Below are 26,913 nucleotides of genomic sequence, written 5' to 3' on the forward strand. Positions count from 1 at the left end.
AAGAGAACTTGAAAATTTCAGCATATGATGTTAGTTATAATCTAGCTTTAAACTTGGAACTTGTTTATTGAGTGATCTTCTATTTATAAGCAAAGCCGCTAGAACGAATGACTAGGATTAATTTAATTCAACGTTCTATCTTTGACTCTAAGGATATACAAAACATCTACAATAAAATATTCACACACTGTTTAAAAATTTGAACAATAATAAATATTTAAATTATGCAATATTCAAACTTATCTAGCCATTGTTTAATTCTCTTTATTTTCAAAATACATTTGCCTCTTCCTTCTTTTCTCCACAAATTTTTTGATAAAATAATATTACATGCAAACAAAAAAAAAAAATTCTTATATTTTAATTACACATTTTTCATCAATATATTATTTCAAAATACATTCTACACCAAAAAATGGGACTCAAGCATACCCATAATTAAATAAAAAAAAGAACTACTAGCATCCTTAAAATGTCTTGATTTATTGTAATAACAGTCAACCACAACAGAAATTCAAGATTCAACATCTATAGTTTGTTCAAACTTCCAAAAAAAAAAAAAAAAAAAAAAAAAAGGGAAGGTTTTCCCCATCTCTCTCATATGGAGATCCTCTCTTCTTGTTCCTTTATTTCACTCTTTACACAGAACAAGTACTATAGATTAAGTATAATGCTATTTAGCACCACTGATGTTAGAATATCAGTTTAGTTCTAATGTGACATTAAATGAAAGGTATAATTAAAAGAATCACTTCATTCTACCTTTCATTGAGCCTATCACTTAGTGCCTAAACTGATATTGTAGCACCAATGTTGTTAAATAGCATTATTCACAGATTAAACATGACCTTGATAGCTTTACCACCAAGTGCACTGGTTTCAAAGGCTTCTTCAACCTCCTTCTGAGAGAATCCATACCTGTGGGTGATAAACGGCTTTACATCTATCTTACCGCTCCTTATAAACTCAATGCATAAAGGCCACGTGTTCTTATATCGCCATATGCCTATCACGTCAATCTCTCTGAAACATTGTTTGAAATTATCAATTAGATTATGCATCCAAGGATGAAAAACGATGAAGGAGAAAGCGTAAAGGAAATAGAGGGAAATGAGTTGTGACTACGTCCCGTTTGGGCTAATCATCCTCTTGTAACAGTGAGAATGATAGAAAGTGCTGGTATGTTTACCAGAGAATTTTTGTTAGGCCTAACAAAATGTAAGTGTACTTAAAACCAACTTTTTATCCAAACAGAAATTCATTCCATTGTTATAAGCTTAGCCAAACAAAATCTAGTTAGCTGTTGCAAAATGGCATGATCAAAAATACCTTACTGCAGCTGGGGCAAGGGGGACAGTCATTATGCTATGGCCTAGTCCAACGAGGCAAACTTTTCCACCCGTACAAGTGGTGCCAAGAGCTGTTGACATGGTTTTATTAAAGCCTGCACAGTCGAAGGTCACGTCGACTCTAGCTCCCATAGCTTTTTTAATCTGTTCAATCTCTGAAGCCAAATCCTGCTTAAAACTCTTGTCAGTAGATAACAATACGATGGAGAAGCAGCTCAGGTTAGAATTTAATAGAGAAACGAGTCTAAGAAGACGCATAGCAAAAAATGAAGAAAAGAGAAACAAAAGGATATAGTAGTTATCAGTTTGACCACTAACCAAAAAATGTCTACTCATCTGTACCTTGAAAAACTATACTTCGGGTCATTTCGGAAAGCTGATACCCTTTCTGTACTTAGATCGTAGAATGATAGAAGGAACAAAGAATATCACCGTTGGTTATATGAAATTCCAATTTGGAGGTAAAGGGGCACGAGTAAATTTGGGATTCACTTGGGAGAAGGATATGGTAATCTAACTTCTTAACAAGATATGGAAACAGAACCATTAAACTAGCTACAAGTCAAATGCTTGTAAAATGACCTGAGAGTAAAACTTTTTAAGGAGAAAATTAATATTATGTTCACCTTTTCAATAGCTTTAAACGGAGGAATAATCTGATGTTAGAATAACAATAAAAATCACATAAGTAAAGATGATTCATGCAAAAGATTCAACCTTTATATCTGTAGAAACTTTGACAGTCTCGTCCGCTCCAAACTCCTTAGCAACTGAAAGACGGTGATCATCTACATCCACAATCACAGTTCTCGGGGACCCAAATGCACGGGCCACAAGTAGTGTTACAAGCCCAATAGGCCCTGCTCCCATCACCAACACATTTGTCTCGGGACCGATATTCGCACGACGACATGCATGAACACCAACACTCAAAGGCTCACACATAGCGCCCTCCTCAAAACTCATATTGTCTGGGAGTTTAAAACACAAGTCTGCAGGATGCACAATCTGTTGCAAGAAAGCAAGGGAAATTTGTCACTTTTAACCCCTTAGAAACGAAATCCAGTTCAATCAAAAGGGAATACACAAATATGTAGCAAAGTGCACTATTGGTCTGACGCACAAGATTTTAAGAAGATGCAGCAATTGATTTTGTGTGATTGAATCAAATTTCACTTAACGGAGTCATAAAAATTTGGAAACTCCACGAACCAGTAAATTAATGAGAATAATGATGCTTCATGAGTTGGCCCAAATGCAATGAAATGCCATATCTTGTAGAATATATATGATCAACCTCTCTCTCGAGTGTAGTATAGAGAGAGATGTTTAATTGTTTCATGCTATCATGTAGTCAATGTTAAAGACGTTTACGTGGTAAGAATGTGAATTTGAGAAATCTCCTAAATTGAAGTTTTTGGAAGTTTCTTTTTACACGTGAGTGTCTGTGTACAGGTAAATGTGGACTATTAAACTGAACAACACATAGTAGAGATAATTTTCCCGCAAAATTTTCTGCATTGATCTCCATGTATATTGTTCTCTTCAGTAGGAAGTAAGGAAGTGAAATATATTCTGTTAAATTATTTTAAATTGTATATAATAAACTTGTGTTACTATTACAGAGTAGAAAATCGGCCACAAGTAACTCGAAAAAGAACTATCACTCAATCAACTATTTTTTAGATCAAGTAATCACAATTCTCATTTTCCTCCATGCAACACTGGTCTTTCCGTATCAGAACCCGCTCCACAATTCTCTCCAACATGATCTCCTCTATCAGCTCAGCATCCCATTGATTTTTTCTCAATTCTATCAATCATGACAATTGATACATTTCATAACTATACTGTATTCCATAATTCGTATATTCAACCTTGTTATTTAAGTCAATGAAATACTAAGAAGAGATAAGTTGGCTCTTCCATTTATCTCACCCATCATAGTTATTTCTACAGCTTCTTATTGTTCTTACATGGTATCAGAGACTATTAAGCTCAAACGAGCAATTCGATCCAAATAAGACCAAAAAATGAGCACATGGATTTCAAGATTGACTTGCTCAAATGAGCCACTATTTTGCGGAGGTATATTAAGGGATATAATCTCGCATTGAATAGAGATGAATAATATAGACCAATTTATCACAACCTTACGTTGGAGAAGACACCATTACTGCTGGAAATGGATCAGGTTTAGTAACTAACAATATAGATTCCACATCCCTTAAAACAAACACTTCCAATTTTTTTCTTAACAAAGTCCTTCATTGTCCTAATGCCTCATCCAACTTAATTTCCATTAATCGTTTTTACCTTGATAATGATTACTATTTTTTATTGATTGGATTTGATTTTTTGTGAAGGAGAACAAGACGAGGTAGCTCTTATTTCATAGGAAAGTTAAGAATGGGCTCTTCCCTATTGCGGAGACTATATCTTGTTCAACAAAGATTTCATGCTTTAGATGTCTGACACGATTGTCTAGAGCACCTTTCCTAAGTTACTTTAAATCAATTGTCTCGATCTAAGTATTTTTTTTATTTCATCCAATAAATTAGGGTTCTGTTCAGCATGTCCCATCGGGAAAGCCAAACAATTAGCTTTTAGCATCAGTCTTTGCATCCTTTATGTCTTATTTATAGGGATGACAAAGATACCCATCAAACTTGATATCCGCAGGGCCTCGCCCCAAACGAGACGAGGATTGCCCATTTAATTGGTCAGGTAACAGGGGCTCGCCCTTCTTTGCGCCACCTCATTTAATTTTTTTTTAAGAATTCAATACTTTAAATGGAAAAACTCTACAAAATTTTATTAATTCTAATTGAAGATGGAAATTAAGATTATCTAAGAAATATGATAAACAATAAAAACTTAGTTTATCAAATTTATTCGAATAATTTAACTTTTAAAAATTAAAAAACTTAATAACTATAATATTGTCTCACTTGAATGAATGGGGGTAATAAAACTATAAAAAAAATTAAACGAGTACGTGAACGGTGCAACCGCACCTTGCCCCACCTTAAACGGGTAATGGGGCAGTAAAATGCCCGATTGGGCGGGGGGGCCTGTCCCTTGCCAACTGTTAGGTCTAAATGTGTTATTGGCAATTCTGTGAACAAAATGGGTTTAATCGTATGTTTGTAAAATTCAGGGACTCAATTGAACATTCTTGTAAAAGTCAAGGACTTGAGGTGCAATTTTGTATAGATGAGGTAAATTAGTGTTTGAGTCGTTAAAGGAGTCCAAGATATCCAAGAAGATCACATAAGATCATCGGAATGCAATTGAAAGTCTAAAAGATATCAAAGAGCCGCACAAATTATGTTTCGAATTTTCAGTCTTCACTTGGAACACATTTCACACATAGAAACAGTTGGAATTTGGACAAGGCTACTTCTAGAAGAATTGTAGCCCTTTGAGTTAGCTGTTCAACAAAACTTGAATCACCTTAATCGGACATCAAGAGAGAAAGTTATGATGAAAATACTAACGACTACTCAGCAGTCACTCGACTTTCGCTCAACCCTCGCTCGAGCGATAATAACAGAATGGGTATCGCTAGAGTTTCGCCCCACCCTCGCTCGAGCGACCGTTCTACGCGGAAAAAAACCCTAGTACGCGTTTTTAAGTGTTTTACTCGGCCCATACTACCAAAACACCTTTAAATATAAACACCTAAGCCCTAACACGAATTTTGGGTGGTTGCTCATTGTGCCTCTCTTGAAAAAACATCTTCTACTCCATTCTTGAAGAGATCCAAGGCAAATCAATTGAAGATCCAAGATAATATTCTTCTTCTACATCTTCTTCAAGAGATCTAAGACAATATTGATTGAAGATTTTATCTATGCAATTCTTGTGATCCGGCAACCATTTCTTGGGAAAACATCAAACATTCTTGAAGACAAACACCTGGCTTCCTCAACTGATTGAAGGAAGGAACTCTCTCTTTGGTGGACTGAGAGAGTGGTGCAAGGTGCAGTTACAAGCACAAGAACAGGAGGTTCTTGGCGTTCCACTTGTGAGGATATTCAGTACAAGATCAGAAGACTGTAGGAGACAGCAGATTGGGCTGCAGGAGGTCGACTTAGGAGTCTAGCAGGAGTCTAGAGAGTCTACACAGTAGATCATCAGGCTGTGACAGTGAATCTTGATGGGTTCTTTGATTGGCGAATCATTGTAATCTCTGAAGTATCGTTAGTGGAGGTAACTGGCTTGTGCCCGGAGTTTTTCCCGTGTTGGGTTTCTCCGTCAACAATTCTTGTGTTGATTTTGTTTTTACTACTTTCAGTTATTTAGAATAATATGCGGTAATTCAACATAGGATTAAATTGGATTGTATGTCTAATCATCTAGATAACTAACAAAAGTGACTTGTTGCTTTAGTTAGATTAATTCCGCACGTAAGATCGAATTGGTAATTGGAACGTACACTTGGTAAATGCTTAAAATTTGAATTTGACATTGTATAGCGTTCCCGTGAACTTTCTAAGTGTAGTAGCGCGTTCCTAGAACTTTCACCAACCCTACTTATTCATTATAATTTATGGACATCTCTATGTACTCGGTTGGTGGTTCAAATATTATATTATCCTTGTTGATGATTATTCTTGCTAAATTTGGCTCTACCCATTAATAACTTATAAAAATGAGGATTTCCAAAATTTCAAACAATTCAATGCACTAGTTGAAAATATCTTGTCTTGTAAAATCCAACAATTCCAAACAGATAATAGTGGCAAACATCTCTCTACCCAATTTACAAGTTTTTTGCAAGAAAATGATATTTTTCATCGCTTAATGTGTCTTTATACCTCTCAACAAATTGGCATAGCCGAAAGAGAATATCGACACATTGATGAAATAGGCCTCACTCTTTTGGCTCGGTCCCACTTTCCAAATACATATTGGTAAGATGCATTGTTGACATTTGTATATTTGATAAATAGGCTTCCAACAAAAGTGTTGAATGATTTAACACTTTTTTAGATGCTCCATAAAACCATTCCGTATTACTCTCACCTTCGAATATTTAGATCGGCATGTCTCCTTTATTGAGACCGTATAAACCTCATAAATTATCCTTTAGAAGCAAAATATGCGTCTTTCTAGGATACGCCAATCAACAAAGAGGTTACTGATGTCTTGACCTAGCTACATGGGGTGTTTATATGTCACAAAATGTAATTTTTGATGAACAATATTTTCTTACAAAAGGTCAAGCCCAAACTTCTTCTGCATTGTTGAGCTCGAGCCTACATGTTATGTTTTCTCCTTTTCCTCTTTCAATTCCTGAATTTACTATTCTACTAACTCTGGTTACTGACCAAACAACCTCCAGCCGTGAGATCCCCACCCAATCACAAACCCCTTCCTGAATCCCATTTTCCCAAAACATAAAGGCCTTGAAATCTCCCATCCCAAACCACATGAAACCCAGCCCACATCCCAATAGTGCAACAACCCACTCAATGATATGTAAGCCAAACCTAAAGCCTTCCTCGATTTTACAATGTTTTATAATATTAGGCATCCATTGCAGGTAATCTTCTCTGTTGTCACTGAGACCGAGCTATCCATTACACACAAGCGGTTGCTTATCCAGCCTGGCGTGAACCAATAGGATCGAAATTTGATGAACTAATGGTGAATGAGACTTGGTCACACTGCCCCACCCACTTGGTAAGCATGTACTTCGTAACAAATGGATTTATAATATCAAGAGATATCTAATGAAAGTATTGAATGATTTAAAGCCCATTCGATAGCGAAAGGTTTTGATCAACAATGTGACATTGACTACACAGACACATTTTCTCCTGTGGTAAAACCAACTTCTATTCGCATTGTGTTAGCCTTAACCAATTACATTTAATTGGCCCATTATGCAATTAGACATTTCAAATGCTTTTCTGCATGGCTATCTTGATTATGAAGTATTTATGGAACAACCACGAGGTTTTGTAGAAGAGACATATCTTGATTATGTGTGTAAACTTCATAAGTCACTTTATGGTCTTAAACTTGCTCCAAGAGCTTGGTTTAGATGACTGTCCGAACACCTGCTTAAGCATGGTTTTGTTCTATCAGCCACTGACTAATCACTTTTGTTATATACTTTTGAGTCTGTGAATTTGTGGTCATATATGGTGCCGACATTATAGTTATTGAGTCAAGCACACAGGTAACTGATACTTTTATTCTCTACTGACTAACTTCGTGGTTAAAGATCTTGGAGAACTGAGTTTCTTTATAGGTGTTCAAGCATCGACAGATTCTCAAGGTCTACATCTTTATCAAATCTGGTACATCACAGATTTACGACGCAATACCAAGATGGTTGGAGCAAAGCCATTTGGGTGGCCAACCACGTCTGCTCTGAAGTTAACTTCTACAGAAGGTCCTTTATTACTTGATCCAACATAGTATAGAAGAGTAGTTGGGGTACTTCAATACTGTACATTCTGTAGACTGGATATTGCATATGTAGTAAATCAATTGTGCTAATTTATGCATTCTCCGTGTAAACCTTATGGGATGCAGTCAATTGAGTGCTTCGATGTCTGAACGGCAGTACTGATACAGGTCTATTGTTCACTCTAGGATCTATCACTCTTTAAACTTTTTGTGATTGTGATTAGGTCGGTAATCCTGATGATCATCGCGATACCACCGGATATGCAGTTTTTCTTGGAAAAAATTTGATATCAAATCTGCCAAGAACCAACTAATTGTCTCCAAGAGTAGCATTGAAGTTGAATATAGAAGCATGGCCATTGCATCGCTGAAATCTATTGGATAAGAATGCTCCACAAGGAACTTGGTGTCTTCTTACCGTACACTTCTACGCTATGGTCTGATGACATTGGTGCCATCTCCTTGGCTTTTAATCCCTTTTTCACACCCGTACAAAGCACGTGGAAATTGTCTACCACTTCATTAAAGAAAAGGTCCTTAATAAAGACGTTCATATGCAACATGTTGCCACACAATATTAGATACTATCTTTGCGGGAATGTTAAGTTATGAAAGTCCCAGATCACATATTTACTACACAATACCAAGATGGCAGGACAAAGCCACTTGGGTGCCCAACTAAGTCTAGTCCCAAGTTATCTTCTATAGAAGGGTCCCTTATTACTTGATCCAATAGAGTATTCAAGAGTGGTTGGGGTATTTCAGTACTGTACTTCCTCTAGATCGGATATTGCATAAGTAGTAAATCAATTGTACCAATTTATGCATTCTCTGCGTAAACCTCATTGGGCTGCAGCCAAGAGAGTTTTTAGCCATTGATACATGTCTATTGTTCATTCCAGGATCTATTACTCTTCAAGCTTTTTGTGATTCAGATTGGGCTGGTAATCCTGATGATCATCACGGTAACATTGGAGACGTAGTTTTTTCTTGGAAAAAAATTGATGCCATGGTCTACTAATAAACAATCAATTGTCTCTAAGAGTAATACTAAAGCTGAACAGAGAAACATGGCCATCGCTATCGTTGAAATCTATAGGACAAGAATGCTCCTTAAGGAACCTGGTGTCTTCCTACCATACACTCATATACTATGGTGTGAGAACATTGTTGCTATCGCCTTGGCTTCTAATCCCATTTTCTATACCCGCATGAAGCAAATGGAATTTGACTACCACTTCATTAGAGAAAAGGCCCTCAACAAAGACATTCAGATGCAACATATTTTCGTACAAGATCAAATTGGTGATATGTTGACAAAGGGGCAAACAGCTGACCATTTTGGTGTACTTCGACCCAAACTGATGGTGATGATCATTCCCGTCACTTTACTGTGGGAGGGGTGACCAAGTAATTACAATCCTCAATCTCCTCCATGCAAACTGGTATTTCCATACAGTACCTGCTTTACTCCAACATGATCTTCTATATCTACTTTGCATCCCATTGATTTCTCCTCAATTCTATCAATCCTAACAATTGTATATTCCATAACGATACTATATTCTATAATTTATATATTCAGCTTTGTTATTTAAATCAATGAAATACATAGACAAGGTAAGTCGGATCTTCCATTCATCTCACCCATCATAGCTATTACTACATCTTCTTACTGTTCTTACACTATTAAGGAAAATAAATCTATATAATTGAAAAAACTGTCATGAAGAATAATCTTATAATTTTTTCGTATCTTCAACATCCTCCGTCAAATTAAATATGGTGTTGTATAAACCAAATTGAGTTTGAATTGATCTAAGAAAATCATCATTTTCAAGATTTAAATGGTATTTCAAATTTCATTTACATTGCAACTTGACTAAGGCAACCAAGAACTAGAAATTGGTGCGAAAGAAATCATTATTTACCATGACAATTACTAAGACTTGAGAGGGGAACATTCCACTAGCAGAAAAACTAGCACTCCTAAAATTCATGGGATTACCCATAATCTACTCAAAGATAGAGCCGAAGACTAGCCTAACAATAAGAACACAAATGCACTAAGAAGCCAATAAGATGTGATTAAAATAAATTTGGTGGAAAAATAATAGGATTTTATTCCAAATAAGGGGTCCAACAACATGATCATCAACAATCCCTCCTTCGCCATGAGGATCTTGCAACCTGAACTAATGATTGTTAGCAACAACAATAGAAGTGATCATAATCAATGCACAAGCGTAGTAATTTTTGCATCTTCATAATCTAGTGACTTTGGGAAATTTTTAATTGCTAAAACCATTTGTTGGATTCGATCGTCAGAGCTCAATGTTGCTTCCATGACCATCATCGACTCGAAGGATTATTAAGAGAAAGTATAGTCTATACATCTTCGTGGAGGAGTGTCATAAGAGGACCTGGACATGGATCTGCCACTGAAGGTGGAACAATAATGAGGACTTTTCACCAAGCTCTTGGTATTTTCTATGGAACAAGAGCCCGAATTCTTAAAACCAACTTTCATCGAACCTTTTCAAGTCCACGCGTGACTAGGATGATTAGCCACAATCTGAGCGGTATTGCCTACCTTACCCTACCACTCTTCTAAGCCAAGGAAGGAAGGAAGAAGCTTGGTAAAGACTAAGCCGAATAGGAAAGATTAGTGAAACCGGATGAGTTTTCCTAGTTTTCGTGTGGACTTTGATTGCATGAAAGGTTCATCAAGTGTCTCCTTAAGAGGAGTCACAACTTTGTCTTTTCGCTTGTCATAGTTGACGTAGTGGTTTAAAACTTAAAGTTTATTTAAGATCGAAAGATAAGGGGACAAAACTGAGTGTGCCAATAAATTTGTATGACCAATTTTGTGTATAAAATATACAAAACTTTTTACAAATTAATGTATGATATGTAGTGAAGTTGATCTTCTTGTGACTACGAAATTTCACAATCAACTGATTGAAGATTTGAATGTTTGAAGACGAGGACCGTGGGGATCAAATTTTAGACTTCAAGATATGTTAGAAATTTAATTTGTTGAGAACTTGACTTGCTTAGGACTTGCACTTCACTTAGACTTCAGAAACTTGGATTTGGTGTTTGTTTGGTAGGAATTTTGTTAATTAATTTTTTGACCGTTAGAAATAAAATGGGTTCTACCTGTGAGAGAAAAATTTAAAAATTATAGCTAGAATAGTGAAATAACGGTAAAAAAATTGATGTTAATTGGATTAAAATCTCTACCAAATATGCTCTTGAACTTGAAGGCTTAAATTTAAATTTGCTTCGATTTAGATCTAGTGGACTTGGCTTGGACTTGCTTGAATTTGAAAATGACTTTGATCTTCTTTGGATTTTCCAAACTTGGAATTGAGATATTTATTCTCTTCTTCCCTACTTTGAATTTTCTTCTTAACTTCCTTCTTATGTACTTGCGATTTTCTCCCATGCTTTAACTTAATCCCTTTTTATGGACATTGGGTCCTATTTATAAAGAAAGTTGATAACCATCCAATTACATTTAGCTAAAAAAGTAATTAAAGATGATTATGGATTTTGAAAAGTAGGATTGAATTGTTGAATGGGATGAGCCTTACACTTTATATTTTAATAGACTTAAATATCCTGATTATTTAAAATTGATCCGAAAAATTAAATTATTTTATTTATTTTTGTCTACACTGCATATTCGCTTAAAATTAATTTGGTAGAACGTGAAGTCATAAATTTTAGAAATTTGCAACTTTTGATATATACCTGATTTGCAAGCGAACCATGGACAGGTGGAGTAGCGAAAAACTTCATGTCAGCACACAAATTGTATCGACCTTCTTTGCAACGACTACATCTCCAACAGTTGATTCCTGGCTCGATTGCCACACGATCGCCCGGCACAAGGTGCTTTACTTCAGTACCAACTTCCTCGATGATCCCGGCACATTCATGCCCAATCACCATTGGTTCTTTAACAACAAAATCTGCTAATCTCATCGTCTGAAATATTCATAAAACATTATAAATAATAATCATATTGACAGAACAATAAATATAAAGCAATAAAATTTAACATTAAATATCTTAAAAAGAATATGAATTATTCATCTGATGTTTAAAACTCGAAAGTATAATAAACAATAATCTAGCTTATTTTTCTACTTCAATCGCGTTGAATTGAAAGTTGTCACCAACTTAAGATGAAACTCCAAGAATTCTCTAAAACATTGTGTTGATTTCTTAGTGATTGAGTTCTAAATTCTTCTTAAGCTGCCAACATGAGAGAAGGTCCTAGAATATTGTTATATAGTTTTATTTTCCACCACAATTCTAGAAGAGTTTACCACAGGCATAAACTCCTATATATCATTTTAGACAGATTCACAATCAAGTAGAAAGCAGAAACTTTAATTTCTCTGCAGTAATTAAAGCTAGAAAACCTAGTATATATAATTATTGGCCTGAGATATTACAACAAGTAGAAAGATTTTCGGAACCATTTTTTAAAGGATTTTACTCATTAGAAGAAGTTTTAAATTTCTGTAAAAAAAAAAATAATACGATTTAATTTTTATATATCTGAAAGAGTTGGACAAATTATGACTATGCAAACTTCTGCTTCTCAACCATCATTTTCATCTTCACCAATACAATTTTGTGATAGTTGTGAAACTATGACAGTTAGAGATTTGAATCGTATAAAATATTTATTAGAAGAAAGATTACAAATCATTAAAGACGAAATCATTTCATCTCAATGAACCATTAATAAATATCAAAATAAGATTCGTTAGTTACAAGATAGTTTAAAAATACTTAGTTCTAGAGATATTATTGAAAGACCCATCTCCAAAGATATTGCTTCTACAAGTATAAATTGTTTTGACAAAATAGAAAGACATATTTGAATTAATAGATTCTATAATTGTAGGGCATGAAAAAACATTATATGAATTAGAACATAAAATTGGCGGTTGTGCCAGTATAGTTCGAAATTCTATAAAGAAATTAATCATATAGGAGATAATCGATTTTTCTCAAATTCTAAACTATTTCCATAATGAGAATCGATATTTTCTTAAACATGGCCCTAAATATGAATCATCTATTAAAAATTCAGTATTCCTTAGATACAATTATCTTACAATTTTCTTTGATTATACAATTTTTGAAGAAGAAGACCCTTTTTTATCTCATTTTACAGTTTGGCACGATAGACACTATATGTGTTCTAAACAGATCTTTGAAATTCTTTTCACCAAAACTTAAACAGACTCTTGATCAGTTAAAAAATTACCTTTAAATGATCCAATTTATTTTCAGACCACCACTTGTAAATAATGGTAAAGATTAATGGCTTATCATTATATTCAAATATATAAAAGAGCCAAAAAATTTAGACCCTCTTCAAAGACAAATACCAAAATAAAAATTAGATAGAATGATTATGAAGGGCAGATCACAGAGATAGCAACAATGAGTAGAAATTCAGAATATTTATTATAGACTTGTAGCACAATGAAACAATGGAGTTATTTTTTTGTCAAGAATATCTTGCTATAAAGTTGAAACAGGAATAATTTCAACACCAAATATTCAACAAAAAAGTTATAATTGAAGGTCTTTCAAGAAATAGTTGATGAATTATTAGAAAATCGACCGGATACAAAAGATGAAGAAGAACACGTATCTGATGGAAAAAATAATGAAATCGATGCTAACCTAAAAGAAGCCTGCATAGAGATAATGGAAAAACAATACAATAATTCAAAAGAAGAATAGATATAAAGGCAGAGAAATGACACTATTAGAAGCAAGGACAATAAACAGCACTCAAAGGACAATTATCAATACAGAAAGTCAAAAAGGAAAAGTGTAAAGAGGAAAAATCTTTATTATTTCCATACACCTATAGAGTTAATATCCACAACTTTAATTGTAATCACACACCTATAAAGATATACAGTATTATTTTTTTTTTTTTGTAAGAAGTTGATGTGATATATCAGCATCTATTTCTCTATAAGAGCCAAAGGTATTCCACACAAGAATACACATAAAAAACACATAGTACACCATATAACACTTGTACTAAAAAAAAAAAAACTTTCTCAATCCTTGTAAATTCGAAGACTTCAAAATTAAAGTAAGTTCTTTAATAATTCCTTTTGCCTTGATACTTTATTTTACTTTATTTATTTTCGGACAAAGCTTAAAATAAGAAACATCAATTAAGCAATTAATTATTTCAGAAGTAATAATATAATATTTTACCATTTTTCAAATGTATTTTTAATGCTCTTAGCCTCTTTATTCTGAATTTCATACCCAAAAGATAAAGTAATCTCTGAGTTAAGTTGACTGTGTAGTATCTCAATTAAAAGAGTTTGTTTAAGCATTTTTAAACATAATGAAAATCGTTTTTGTTTCAGTCTTAAGCCTTTTTTAAAAGGTCAAGATTAAAGCTTAGAGAAAGTTAAAAAAAACTATGAAGAAATTAATTTATTGAATGATAAACTATTCTAAGGCCATTACAAATATATTGTTTCAAGTTTTTGTGTTTTATGCTGTTAAGTAAATATATTTCATCTATTTTATTTTGTTGTTTGTTAGAAAATTTTTGTAAATTTATTTAGAAAATCGAGTGGTTGATTAGTTATTATAGAAAGCTATATATTATTCACATTAAATAGAAATAGAGGCGACTCCTCTATATAGATCAAGAGACAAATCACTGAGCGTTCTATCTCTCAGTGTCAAAGTTTCTTGATAGAAGGTTCTACTAATTTTAAGAAAAGACAAAAATAAATATAAATTGCAAGAAAAGATAAAAACAATAGCAATATAATAAAAAGAAAGACAAAAATAGAGAAGATTCTTAGATTTGGTATTGAGCCATTTTTTTTAGTCTAAAACATAGCTTATGAAAAAAAATAGATTATTTGAATTTAGAACTTCTAGGAAATTTTGGAAGAAATGATAGGTTAGATATATTTCTTTATTTTGTAACTTTGATAAAAAAATTTAAACATTTTTTATGTTCTAAAGACAAATAGTTAATTAGTGTTGTAGATTTACTCGTAAATTTAAGAGCAAATTTAGAAAGAAATAATTCAAATAAACAGGTAGAAACTTTATTAGAACGTATAAATAAACATAAAATTTTAAAAAATAATTTAGAAAATATTAAAAACCAAAATAGTGAAACATTAAAAAGGAAATTTTGTAATATAGGTGAAAGAGACATTAGTCCTAACTTAGAGAAATTGGAAAGCAGGATTAAAACGTTAGAACAAGAAAAGTCGATAGATACTAAACAATAATTAGATAATTTAATAAATAAGATAGAAAAATTAGATCTAGGAAAAGTTAAGAGTCTAGTAGATTAAAAAAAATAAAAAAAAATAAAAGCTAACTGAATTTATACTTAATGGATAAGGGAAAGCAAATTGTAGCTACTAGTAGTAGGTTGGTAGGTAATCCTTTACTAAGGCATTAAGTAGAAAAATGGAATCCGAGACAAGATAAGAATCTTTAATAAATATAGAAGAACTGATAGAAATATTTAGACAAAATAAATTGAAATTAGTCAAAGTTTTAGAGATACATAAAAAGGAAAATATTTTTATCAAATCCTTAATATACAACATTATGGTGAAAGATATGTATCTTGTACGCATGAAGATCAATTTATATTGCTAGATTTAATAGAAAATAATCTTATAAAGAAATTGTTAAATAAAAACTTTCAACGAACTCATTTAGGATTAATAACAGTAGGAGTAAAAGGATTTCCAGAGAGAATTTAGGAGTCAAAGTATTAATATGCATAGATGGTAGCAGATTCATATAATATAGAACAAGGACTATTAGGATGCATAGAATTAGACATGAATAATAAAGGTGGAATAGTATACTTTACTCTAGATTATTTAGTTCAAACAAAAAGTTTTTATAAAGACATTAAAAGAGAAATAAAAAGTAACGGATATCAAATGAAAAGAGATGAAGACAATTGTTAATTTGTCCGAGTTCATAGAAAGACTTAGTGAAAGCAATACTACCAATTATAAATTAGAAAATAATCAAATAATTACATTTTTTGAACAAAAAGGCATAAAAGCCATCCATCAAAGAAATTCTCTTCAGAAACAAATGTAGGATTAGATTTAAACTTAGGAAACTTTTTAGAAAATCGATATTGGTACTTGAAGATAGTATTATGTACAAAAATATTAATGAAACTCTAAGTATTAGATTAGGAAATTTTAATATCAAGCATAACAAACAAAGCATAATGAATAAGAAATTGACGAAAAATATAAATATATTGAAATAGAAGACTATTCAATGCATAGATACATAGATAGTGAAGACGCTTGGAAAGAATTTGGATACATAGATATGAAATATTATAGAAATCTTAAAAAATCTGGAGAAGTAGAAATTAAAGCTTTATTAGAAAAAGATCAAAAGTATATATAAATTAAAATGGAAGAAAGTAGCGAAAGTTATAAAAAATTTCAAATCAGAAACAGATTTAGAATTTGGAAAAAGAAAAGAACGCATGAATACGGATTATGACATAGGAGGAAAGTATCATTTTCCACCTGCAAGACTATATTAATAAGAAGACAAAAAATATAAAACTCTAGGAAAAAAGACAAGTAGAAGAAGGATGTAGCTCACCAATAACAAGCGACATAGGATTAATTTTAAAAATGAATAATTGTAAACCTCAAGGCAAACCTAGTACAATAACTAAATAAGAAAATTCTGTAATTAGAGCATATATAAATAGTGTACCTATATATATGATCGTAGAAGAAATGTCGGCCTATTTAGGCAAGACAACATTATACATATATGTTACATCTAAAGGATTAAAAGCAAAAGAAATTAGATCAAGAATGGTCGGAGGAAATAATCCCAAAAATTTTACAAGTTTTATTAGAAAAATAATTATAGGATCAGATGCCAGTAGAGACAATACTTATGGACAAAATAGAGTTTTAGAAGAATTAGAAAAATTAAATATTAGTATTATGAAGTACATACAACCATTTTTATTAAATTTTGAAAGATTAGTGAGTACAGCAAGATTAGCGTTAGATATAATTATACTCAACAGATTATATAGAAAGATACCATCATTGTGGAATGATAAAATTAGAAATGTTGTAAAATTAGCACCAACAAAAAAAGTAACTATTAGCGCTACTATAAAATTTATAACTGATAATCTAAAAGAACACTGTACAGAAGAAGCGGCAACAAGACAAATAAAGAAATGAAACTATTCTTTATGCTCAGATTTATATATACCACAGACATATGATTAATAGAAGAAAAAACTGTATAAAAAGGATAAAAGACATAAATATAAAAGAGAATACCAAGAAAAAAAATATAATATTAAGTCAAGTAGAACTTCTTATGAAAATAAAAGACCAAATTATAATAGGTATGTTAAAAAGTCAAAAAAATAGAAAAGATTATAAATGTTATATATGTATGTGGAGATCCTGAACATTTTGATAGTAAATGTCCCAATAAAATAAATTAAAGAAAATATAATTAAATCTATGATAATTGAAGAAACACAATGTAATATTATAAAATTATCTGATAATAAATATTGTAGTTCAGTGTGTAGTATCTACATAGTTGAAAGATTAGACAATTTAGAAATAAACAGTTCAGAAAACAGTTCTAATAGTTTAAAAGAATTAGATTTTTTCAATACTCGACATAAAAATGATGAATATAGAACGGGAATGTATCCATGATGTATTAGAGGACAATGATCAATGATGGATAAATGTAAAATATGTAAAATATACCGGGACATAAAAATAGAAATAAATTTAAAATTGTTTAGAAATCCATTGTAATAATTGTTTAGAAATTAAAGAAGAAGTTCATAATGCTACAGACTATAGTGAATCACATAAAGATTAAAAGGTAATAATAAATACAAATAATAGGATAGACAAAATATATTAAACATTAAGAGAAATACTATATAAGATTAGATATTTAGAAACAAAAGGAAAGCAGTGTATAGATAATTACACATAAAATATTATTTACAAACAGAAAATAAAAAAGAACTAATTTGTCAAATATCTAGAATAAAGCCAACCAAAAATTTTAGAATACCCATAGAAGTACAAATAAATAAAATGATAAAAGTAAATTTAGTAGCTCTAATAGATACAGAGTGTACATTTAAAATAATTAGGAAATGTTTAATTCCAAGAGAGTGTAGAAAAAACTAGAATATGAAATAAGAGAGAGTCAAATGGACGACAATTAAATGGGATTCGAAAAATGACTTTTTGATGGTTGTAAGATTAAATTTCAAAGAAATGCAGTAAAGCTTAGCAACTACACTAGTGAGTAAAGCTTCACAAAACCCAATCCAAACCACTCAAACCTACCAACCCAAACCAAATTGATCGGTTTGGATTGGTTTTTTTAAAGTCCAATCGGGTTGGTTGGGTAGAAAAATTAAATTTGAGATTGGGTTAGGTTTTAAATCGTAACCCAAGACCTAGCCCACCCAACTCGATAAATTAGAAAAATTAATATATAAGATAAAAAAACCTAAATAAACAAAACAGTAAAGATATGAGAAGGACGTATAATTTATAAATGACCATTTTCTTTACATAGACTCGTGATGATGAAATTAATAAATCCCAAAAAATTGTAAAAACAAATGCTTCATAAATTTAAACTTATTTATATATTATTTTTCAGAAAGAATTTGATATATAGGTATTAAAGAAAAATAGAGTTTATCAAGTAATTTCAAACGTTAAAAATTTATGTAAATTAAAAAAAAAAAATTGGATCCAACTTTGTTTGGGCTAAAGCCCAAACTGACCAACCCAACCCAAACTTGATCGAGTTGGGTTGGGTTTGGGTGGGTAAAAAATCGATTCAACCCAACTCATGCCTATCCCTACTAGTGAGTGAATTAATCAAAGATGAATTTGTTATAGAAATAAAATTTTTATTAAGATGAATAAAATTTTTAATTTTTTTCCATTTGTTTGTTTGTATATAGATGATATTTTAGTACATAGTAAGAATAAAAAAGAACATATGAAAAATTTAGAGTTAGTTTTAAATAAATTAATAGAAAATGGTTTAATTATGAGCAAATAGGAAAAGAAAATTAATAAATAAAAAATGAAAATCTTAGAAATAATTTGAGGAGAAGGAAAAATCCAACTTCAACTACACATAGTACATACAAATTTATAATTTTCAGATAAGATTGAAGAAACTAAAAAATTACAGGCCTTTTTAGGAATTTAAATTATACTAGATATTTTATTAAAGATTTTAGGAAAGAAAGTAGGACCATTAAGATTCACAATCAAGTTGAAAGCAAAAATTATTTTGGAATTTAAATGTAAATATCCATCATGCTTCGCTCGTAACTCTAATGAATCTACGGTGTTAATAATAGAAGCGTCTTCTCCAAAAACTATAAGATTAGGAATGAGTATTAAACTTCCATATCTACTTAGGTCTTTTCTCTATCTTTATGTCTTTTTTTCTTTTGAATTATTGTACTATTTTTCCATCATCTCTATGTAGGCTTCTTCTAGATCAGCATCTATTTCATTATTTTTATCATCGGATATGTATTATTCTTCTTTTGCATCTGATTGCTTTTCTGATAATTCTCCATCTATGTCTTGGAAGGCTATCAAATATAACTTTTGCTGTTGAATATTTGATGCTGAAATTTTTCTCGTTTTAACTTTTATAGTAAGACATTTTTGACAAAAAAATAAATTCATCGTGCTACAAGTTTGGACCCATTATTATGAATTTCTATCATTGCTGCTTTCTCTGAGATTTATCTTTCATAATCAATTGTTCTAATTTTTATTTTGATATTTGTCTTTGAAGAGGGTTTGAATCTTTTGGCTCCTTCATATATTTAAATATAATCAATAAACTCGTATTACTATACCATTATTTAAAGTGAACTCTAGAAATGAATTGGATCACAAAAGGGTTATCTTTTAACTGATCAAGAGTTTGTTTAAGTTTGGGTGGAAAGAGTTTGAAAGATCTGTTTAGAACATATATAGTGTCTATCATGCCAAATTGTAAGACCAGATAAAAAAGGTCTTCTCTAAAACTTATATGGTCAAATGAAATTGTAGGATAATTTTGAAATGAATGGGTGGACTGAGATAAAGTAATTATAGAGGCAATATATATGACTAGTGTATTATTGAGAGAAAAAGAGAGAGTTGAGAGGAAAATCTAGTAGAGTGAAATAGAGAGAGGAAGTAGGTTTCCTACTCCTAGTGTGTTTGGTTAGTGTTAATATCAATAGTAAAAAATAGAATTTTTCGTGCTCCAAGTTCATCAATTTGGTATCAGAGCAAGGTGGTCGGGGATGAATTTTCGAGCTTCTAAAGTTCATGCAAAAAGAGAGATTGTGAAACTTCTCTAAAGCTTGCTTAGTTATGAGAGGTAAATCAAGTCACGAATGGATGACTTACAAGTAGTAGGCAGAATGAAGAATTTCAATAACCAAAATTATTCCGCTTGATAAACTTGTGTAGAGTCATATCTCCAAGGACAAGACTTTTAGATAGTAGTTGGCGAAAGTAATGTTACATCACCAGAAGAAACTGGAGCTTTGAAAAAGTAGAGAACTAAAGTGGCAAGGCCATGTTCATTATAAAGACACACATTACATTTTGACCTTGTTGATTGAGAATCGTATCTGTGGCTGAGGAAGAATTACGGGGCATAAAAAAAAATACGCAGATGGGCCTAGGGCATACTTTTTGTAATGATTCCATCATTCAACAATTGAGGAAGAATTATTGAAGCAAGACAAAAATACGTCGAAGGAAGCATGCAAAGCTGAAAGAAGCATGGGACATTTTTGCTTTACTATTTCAAAGAAAAATGACTTGAGATTACAATTGTTGGAACATGAGCAACTCTCGATCACAAAAAGAGAATTGATGGTAAGTCAATATTTTAACAAAGTTAAATCTCTCTATCGCGAAACTTCTGAATTAGATTATTAAAGTAAAATCTTAGAGTCCAGAATAAGAAAAATATTTATATATCTATTGAGACATGAAATTAGAGGCTTTATTACTGCAATACAAGGTTGGCTAGAGTATCAATCACTATTCAATCTCAAAAATTTACTGTCCGATCAAGAAACGGTGATCAGGCAAATGTTAGAGGTCTCAATAAAGAAATAAGAGGAGAATCATTATGTAACAATAAAAGAAGAGGTCAATTCATCAACAAAATAATAAAGAATTAAAAAAAATACACAAGGAAAAGAAATTTATCAGAGAATGAGAGCTCGACAAAATTGCGATAAAAGAGTTCAAGAATATCAACGAACTAATGGCTCGTACTTTGTATGTCCAAAACGAGGCCATTATAATAGAGATTGTTGGTTTACAAATATACTAGAAGGCAATGTAGCATTCTCCAATAAATAAGATAAGTAAAATAATGAAGAAGAATGGGATATTAAGGCAGCCATGACAATAATTGAGTAGGCTTGAAAAAAGAAAATAAATTTAAGAATAAAGGACGATCAACGTTGGTTGTAGTCTTGCCTAAACAATTGGATTGTAAAGATGACTGGATCGATGATTCAGAAGAGGACATCATGGTTCATGAAGAGTCTTTTGGGTAGGCTCCATGGAGGGAGGAACTAGCAAACTCAAAAGAAATGTTTGGATAAGCATACTCTTGACAGACACCGTAGAGGATAGAGTTGCCAGATTTGAAGGAAATGGAAGACGAATTACAAGAGAATATCACATAAGCTCAACGAAGTTCTAAGGAGTCTAAAGATCTACATGTATCAAGTGATAAAGAAGAGTTTATTGAACAACACAGAGTCCTTGGCAAAATGACATGGGCCATAAAACACTAGCGAAAGATAGATATAGTCAGTAAAAAGAGATTAAGGTATGTAAAAATTCACAACCACAAGTAAGAAAGTCCAATAGACACAAAATATCAAACACCAGGTATGTTAATGCAATAGAAGAAGATGAAAGTATGGAAGAGCCAGATATATTTGAAGTCACAGATGCATTGAACAAAAAAAGATCGTTTAAATTTTGTCAAGTTTGAGGCGAAGTCAGGCATAACGAAAAAGAAAAGAGTCAAATTGAAAATTCGGTGCTAAATGAAAGAATTGAAAGTCATCACTGACTTGAGAAGAAACTCCAAGAATTCTCTAGAAAATTGGTGATGATTTCTTGGTGATCAAATTCCAAATTCTTTGTTGACATAAGAGATGGTCCTAGAATATTGTTATATAGTTTGCCACCACCATAAACACCTATGTGTATGTGTGTGATTTTATTGTATTTGTGTATGGATTGAGAAGAGAGAAACATCATGTGAGTGTGTGAGAGAGAGTGTGTTTTAAAAGGTACGTATAGAGAGAAGAGTGAAATGTATGAGTGGTGAAAGATAAATAAATGAGAGAGGTAATATATGTGTGTGGTGTATTACTGGGAGAGAAAAAGGTGAGTAGAGAGAAAAGTTAGTGGAGTTAAATAAAGAGAGAAAGTGAACTTGTTGCTAGGTTATTGTCAATATCAAATTGTAAGATGATTTTGAGTGTTTCTTTTGTAATAAAATAAAACTTTTCATGTTCCAAGTTCAAAGATTTGGTAGCAAAGCAAAGTGGTTGGAGACCCATTTTTTAGCTTCTAACGTTTTTGCACAAAGGGGATTGTAAAACTTCTATAAAATTTGCTTGATTACGAAAGGTAAATCAAGTTATGATGGGTGACCTGCAAGTAGTAGGAAAATGAAGAAGTTCAATAACCATAATTATGCCACACAGTAAACTTACATAGATTCGTTTCTCCAAGGGCATGATTTGTGGGAAATAGTAAACAAAAATGACATGATACTATTAAATGAAGCCAGAGCTTTAAAAAAGGTGGAGAATTGAAGCGGATAAGACCATGTTCATTATAAAGACAACAGTTGAAAAAGAATTATTAGAGCACATAAGAGAAAAAAAAATACACCGAAAAAAGCTTGAGACACTTTCACTACACTATTTTCAAAGAAAAATGACTTGAGGTTAGAATTGTGAAAAATGAGTTGTTCCTGATCACTCAAGAAGAGTTGATAACAAGTCAATATTTTAACAAAGATAAATCTTTTTGTCGCGAAATTTCGGAATTAGATTCTTCAGGTAAAATTTCAATGTTTAGAAAGAGAAGAATAATTATGCATTGTTTATTGCTACAATGCAAGGTTGGTCACAGCAACCGTCGTTGGTCAATCTCGAAATTTTACTGACCAATCAAGAAGCATTCAACATGCAAATGTTAGGGATTTCAATAAAGAGAGAAGGGGAAGAAATATTATTTAGCAATAAAAGTAGGGCTGGGCAAATATCCCGAACCGAACCGAACCCGACGGTTCTTGTCAAATTAAATACCCGAACGGGTATCTGAATTGAGAACCGACGAGTACGGTTCGATTCTTGGTTCTAGACCAAGAACCGAATAAGAACCGAATCTTTTTAATTTTTTTTTATATTGAGCAAATTAAATTATTTTAATTTTAATTTTTCTAAACAAATTAACAAATTAACAATTTCTAAATCCAAATTTTTGACCCAATAATTTGTTTCATTTCTAATTTTTTAATTTTTGGCCCAATTACCATTTTTATTGTTTCATTTCTTAACCCAACAAGATCTAATCCACTAAATAACCTTAAACACCTACACTAAAGTGCACAGCCTCGCTAATATTCCAAAATCTATACAATCGTCGAACGACACTGTGACCTCCGATCAAAGCTGTGACCTTCGCCTACCGAAACTTTGACTGTAGTGATCATTTGAACAAAGTAGTTTACTAGTCTCTAACATTTCAAAACCATTGAATGCATCATTAGTTGTTTTTATATAATGTTGTTATAAGTATTAAAAAATTTAATTATAGCACAGAACCGAACGGAACCGAACGGTTCCATAATTATATTTGGACCCGACGGTTCCATTTACTAGATACCCGAAAATTTTGGTTCGGTTCGGTTCGTGAACCGAACCGACCCGCACCCACCCCTAAATAAAAGAATAGGTCAGTCCGTTAACAAAATAATAAAGAATTAAAAGAAAATAAACACGGAGAGGGGATTTAAGTCGCAAGAAGAGCTCAACAAAATTTCGACGAAAGAGGTTGAGGATATCAACGAATTAATGGCTTTTGTTTTGTATGTGGGAAAAGAGGTCATTAAGCTAGAAATTGTTAGTTTACAAAGGAGCCATGAGAAGGCAATTTAGCAATCTCCAGTAAAGAAGATAAGTACAATAGCGAAGAAGAATGGGATACTAATGCAACCCTAATAATAATTGAGCAGGCTTGAAAAAAGAAAATCAATTCAAGTATAAATGACGAATCAACATTGGTGGTAGTCTTGTCTGAACAATTGGATTGCGAAGATGATTGGATCAACGACTCAAGAGGATGACATCATGGTTCTTGAAGAGCCTTCTTGGTGGACTCCTTAGAGGGAGGAACTATCAGACTCAGAAAAGGTATTTGAAGAAACATATTCTTGACAAACATCGCTGAGGGCAAAGCTGCAAGATTCAAAGTAAATGAAAGAAAAATTGAAAGAGGATATCACAAAAGCACAATGAAGCGTTGAAAAATCTAAAGATCTCCACACATCAAGTGATAAGAGTTCATTAGAATGACATAGAGTCCTATGCAAAATGATGTGGTCCAGAAAACAATAGCGAAAGGTAGACAGAGTCAACAAAAAGAGATTAAGGTAGGTACAAATTCACAACCACACATAAGGAAGTTAAATAGACACAAGAAATCAAACCCCAAGTTTTTTAATGCAGCAGTAGAATGAAAGTATGAAAGAGCCGGATATATTTGAAGTCACGGACTCATTGAATGAAGGAATGATCATTTCAAAATTTGTCGAGTTTGAGGTAAAGTGGGGAGTGATGAAAATGAAAAAAGTCAAATTAAGAAGTCGGTGTTGAATGGGAGAATGATTTAAGTTGGAACTCCAAGAATTCTCTAAAAAATTAGCAATGGTTTCCTGCTAATCAAATTCGAGATTCTTCTTAGGTTGCCGACATGTGAGAAGTTCTTAGAATATTGCTGTATAATTTTATTTTCCACCGCCATCCTAGAAAGGTTTGACGAGTGCTGTGAGATAAATAAATGAGAGAGGCAATGCATATGAGTGGTGTACTACTGTGGGAGAAGAATTAAACTTGTGGTACATCCGGGGGTACCGAAGCGTGTACCTAATGGACACGCGGCGACCCCCGGTTGGAGGAAGCGCCTGTCCCACATGCGCTTCCTCCAATGGGGGGTCGCCGCGTGTCCATTAGGTACACGCTTCGGTACCCCCCGATGTACCGGTAGCATTACTGGTGTGAGAAAAGCATGAGCAGAGTGGAAAAGCTAATAGAGTGAAATAGAGAGGGAAGTGAGCTTGCTGCTTCTAGTGGGTTTGGTTAGTGTCAATATCGTATTGTAAAATTGCAATATATATGAGTGGTATGTTACTGTGAGAGAGAGAGAGAGTAGAGTTGAAAAGCTAGTGGATTTTCTTTAAGTTTATGTTACTGTGAGAGAGAGAGTGAGTAGAGTTAGATTTTACTCAACAGAGTATTACCCCCATCCACTCTCAACAAACGTGCCAAAATACAAAGTTTATGTATATTATTGAGAAAATAAGAATAGATTTTACCTTGAGGAAGTGAACGTCACTTCCACATATACCCACAGCTTTCATCCTAATTCTAGCATCAAGGGGGCCTAAAAATAGCACACAAGTTAACATACAGTAGAACAGATTGATCAAACTCTAATTAAATCATGAAATCCAAAGAAACAGTACAAGAATAGAAGGATAATCTAGTACCTAGAGGAGGAAGCTTGAAAGGCTGAATCTTGAGATTGTTAACACCCAGAAGCCAAGCTGCCATGTTCTCTTCTTCCTCCCCACTATTTCCATGAGACTTACCACCCTTACCCATTTCCTCTCTCTCTCTCTCTCTCTCTAAAAATCAATCAAGATTGATTGAGTGAGTATGAAGGGTGAGATTAGCAGGTTTGTCAATTTATAGATTGGATTCTTGTGAATGAGATAGTGGAAAATGATGGAGATATTCTGCAGGAAAAGAGAAGGGGTGGATAAACTCGTATCAAATGTTAGTCATCATTAAAAAAAATGATTGATACTATTTTGTCCTGTCTTGTAGGATTAAAATTTTAATTTTCGTTAAAATCAATAATTAACTTTAATTATATATTTTATGGAATTCATAACTTTTTAATTATAAATTTCATCAACTTTTAGCAAAATCTACTAATTTTTTTTTTTTTTAAATTTTCCATCAAACAAGGATTTTATAATATATTTTATCCCTTGAACAATGTAGTGATGATTGTCTAATCATATGACAAGATGTTAAGCATTAATTTTATAATATATGGATTTTGCTATGTGTATATCGAGGTGTTAGACCCTCTTATAATAGGGAGGCGTGCAATTTTTTTTATTGGACGCCAGCCTTCTTTATTGTGAGGGCGTTGTACACCAGGTACAAATAACAAAACCCACAGTACAATTCTTAAAAGTGTTTGTTAACTGTGCGTGTGTATTATTTATAATTTGTTGGAATTGACCTGCGATTAGTGCATCTTGATTTAATTATTTTATTTGAAATTTTGTAAGATTGCACATTGGTTCTTGTACAATAATTGAAGCTTAGGTTTGACTAGCTATTTTTTTAACGTTTTGGAAGAGAATCTTTGTAGTAAAGTGGATAAGTCCGGAAGGACTCTTCTAAGTTATTTGATGAACTCCGATTTAATTATTTTAGTTGAATTTTCGTAAGATTGTAATTGATTTAATTAAATCAAATTTTTTAATTACATGAGTTATTATTATTATTAATTAAAAAAAAAGAGTTAACTATAATTAAATTTAGACTTTGGTACGATTTTTGTAAGTTATGGTTTTAAATCAACATTTGGCTGCTGTCTCTCGATCGATTACAAATTTGGTGGATATTGCACCTATTTCGTAAATTATAGTTAATTATGATTAA

At 32.3% G+C, this 26,913-nt stretch overlaps 1 protein-coding gene across 1 annotated transcript; it reads right to left on the reverse strand.

Moving 5' to 3' along the window:
• Positions 1 to 459: 459 nt before the first annotated feature.
• On the reverse strand, positions 460 to 25,947 carry LOC111373656 (sorbitol dehydrogenase-like). The gene is made up of 6 exons (XM_022996225.1): positions 25,722 to 25,947; positions 25,548 to 25,615; positions 11,535 to 11,771; positions 2,067 to 2,357; positions 1,330 to 1,517; positions 460 to 1,023 (listed from the first exon to the last, which is right to left on the reverse strand). Exons 1-6 carry the CDS (start codon positions 25,834 to 25,836, stop codon positions 831 to 833), a joined length of 1,092 nt encoding a protein of 363 aa, XP_022851993.1. The 5' UTR covers positions 25,837 to 25,947; the 3' UTR covers positions 460 to 830.
• Positions 25,948 to 26,913: the final 966 nt, after the last annotated feature.

The sequence above is a fragment of the Olea europaea genome, unplaced genomic scaffold, assembly GCF_002742605.1.
Source record: "Olea europaea var. sylvestris unplaced genomic scaffold, O_europaea_v1 scaffold1149, whole genome shotgun sequence".
Classification (NCBI taxonomy): domain Eukaryota; kingdom Viridiplantae; phylum Streptophyta; class Magnoliopsida; order Lamiales; family Oleaceae; genus Olea; species Olea europaea.

Bases quoted from the DNA above. Each gene is read 5' to 3' on its own strand.
- LOC111373656 (XM_022996225.1), bottom strand. From the start codon at position 25,836: ATGGGTAAGGGTGGTAAGTCTCATGGAAATAGTGGGGAGGAAGAAGAG. The intron at 2,358-11,534 runs GTATATATCAAA...TTCTTGCAACAG, and splicing joins ATGGTTCGCTTGCAAATCAG to ATTGTGCATCCTGCAGACTT. The intron at 1,518-2,066 runs GTTGAATCTTTT...AGTTTTAAGCAG, and splicing joins AAGTTTCTACAGATATAAAG to GATTTGGCTTCAGAGATTGA.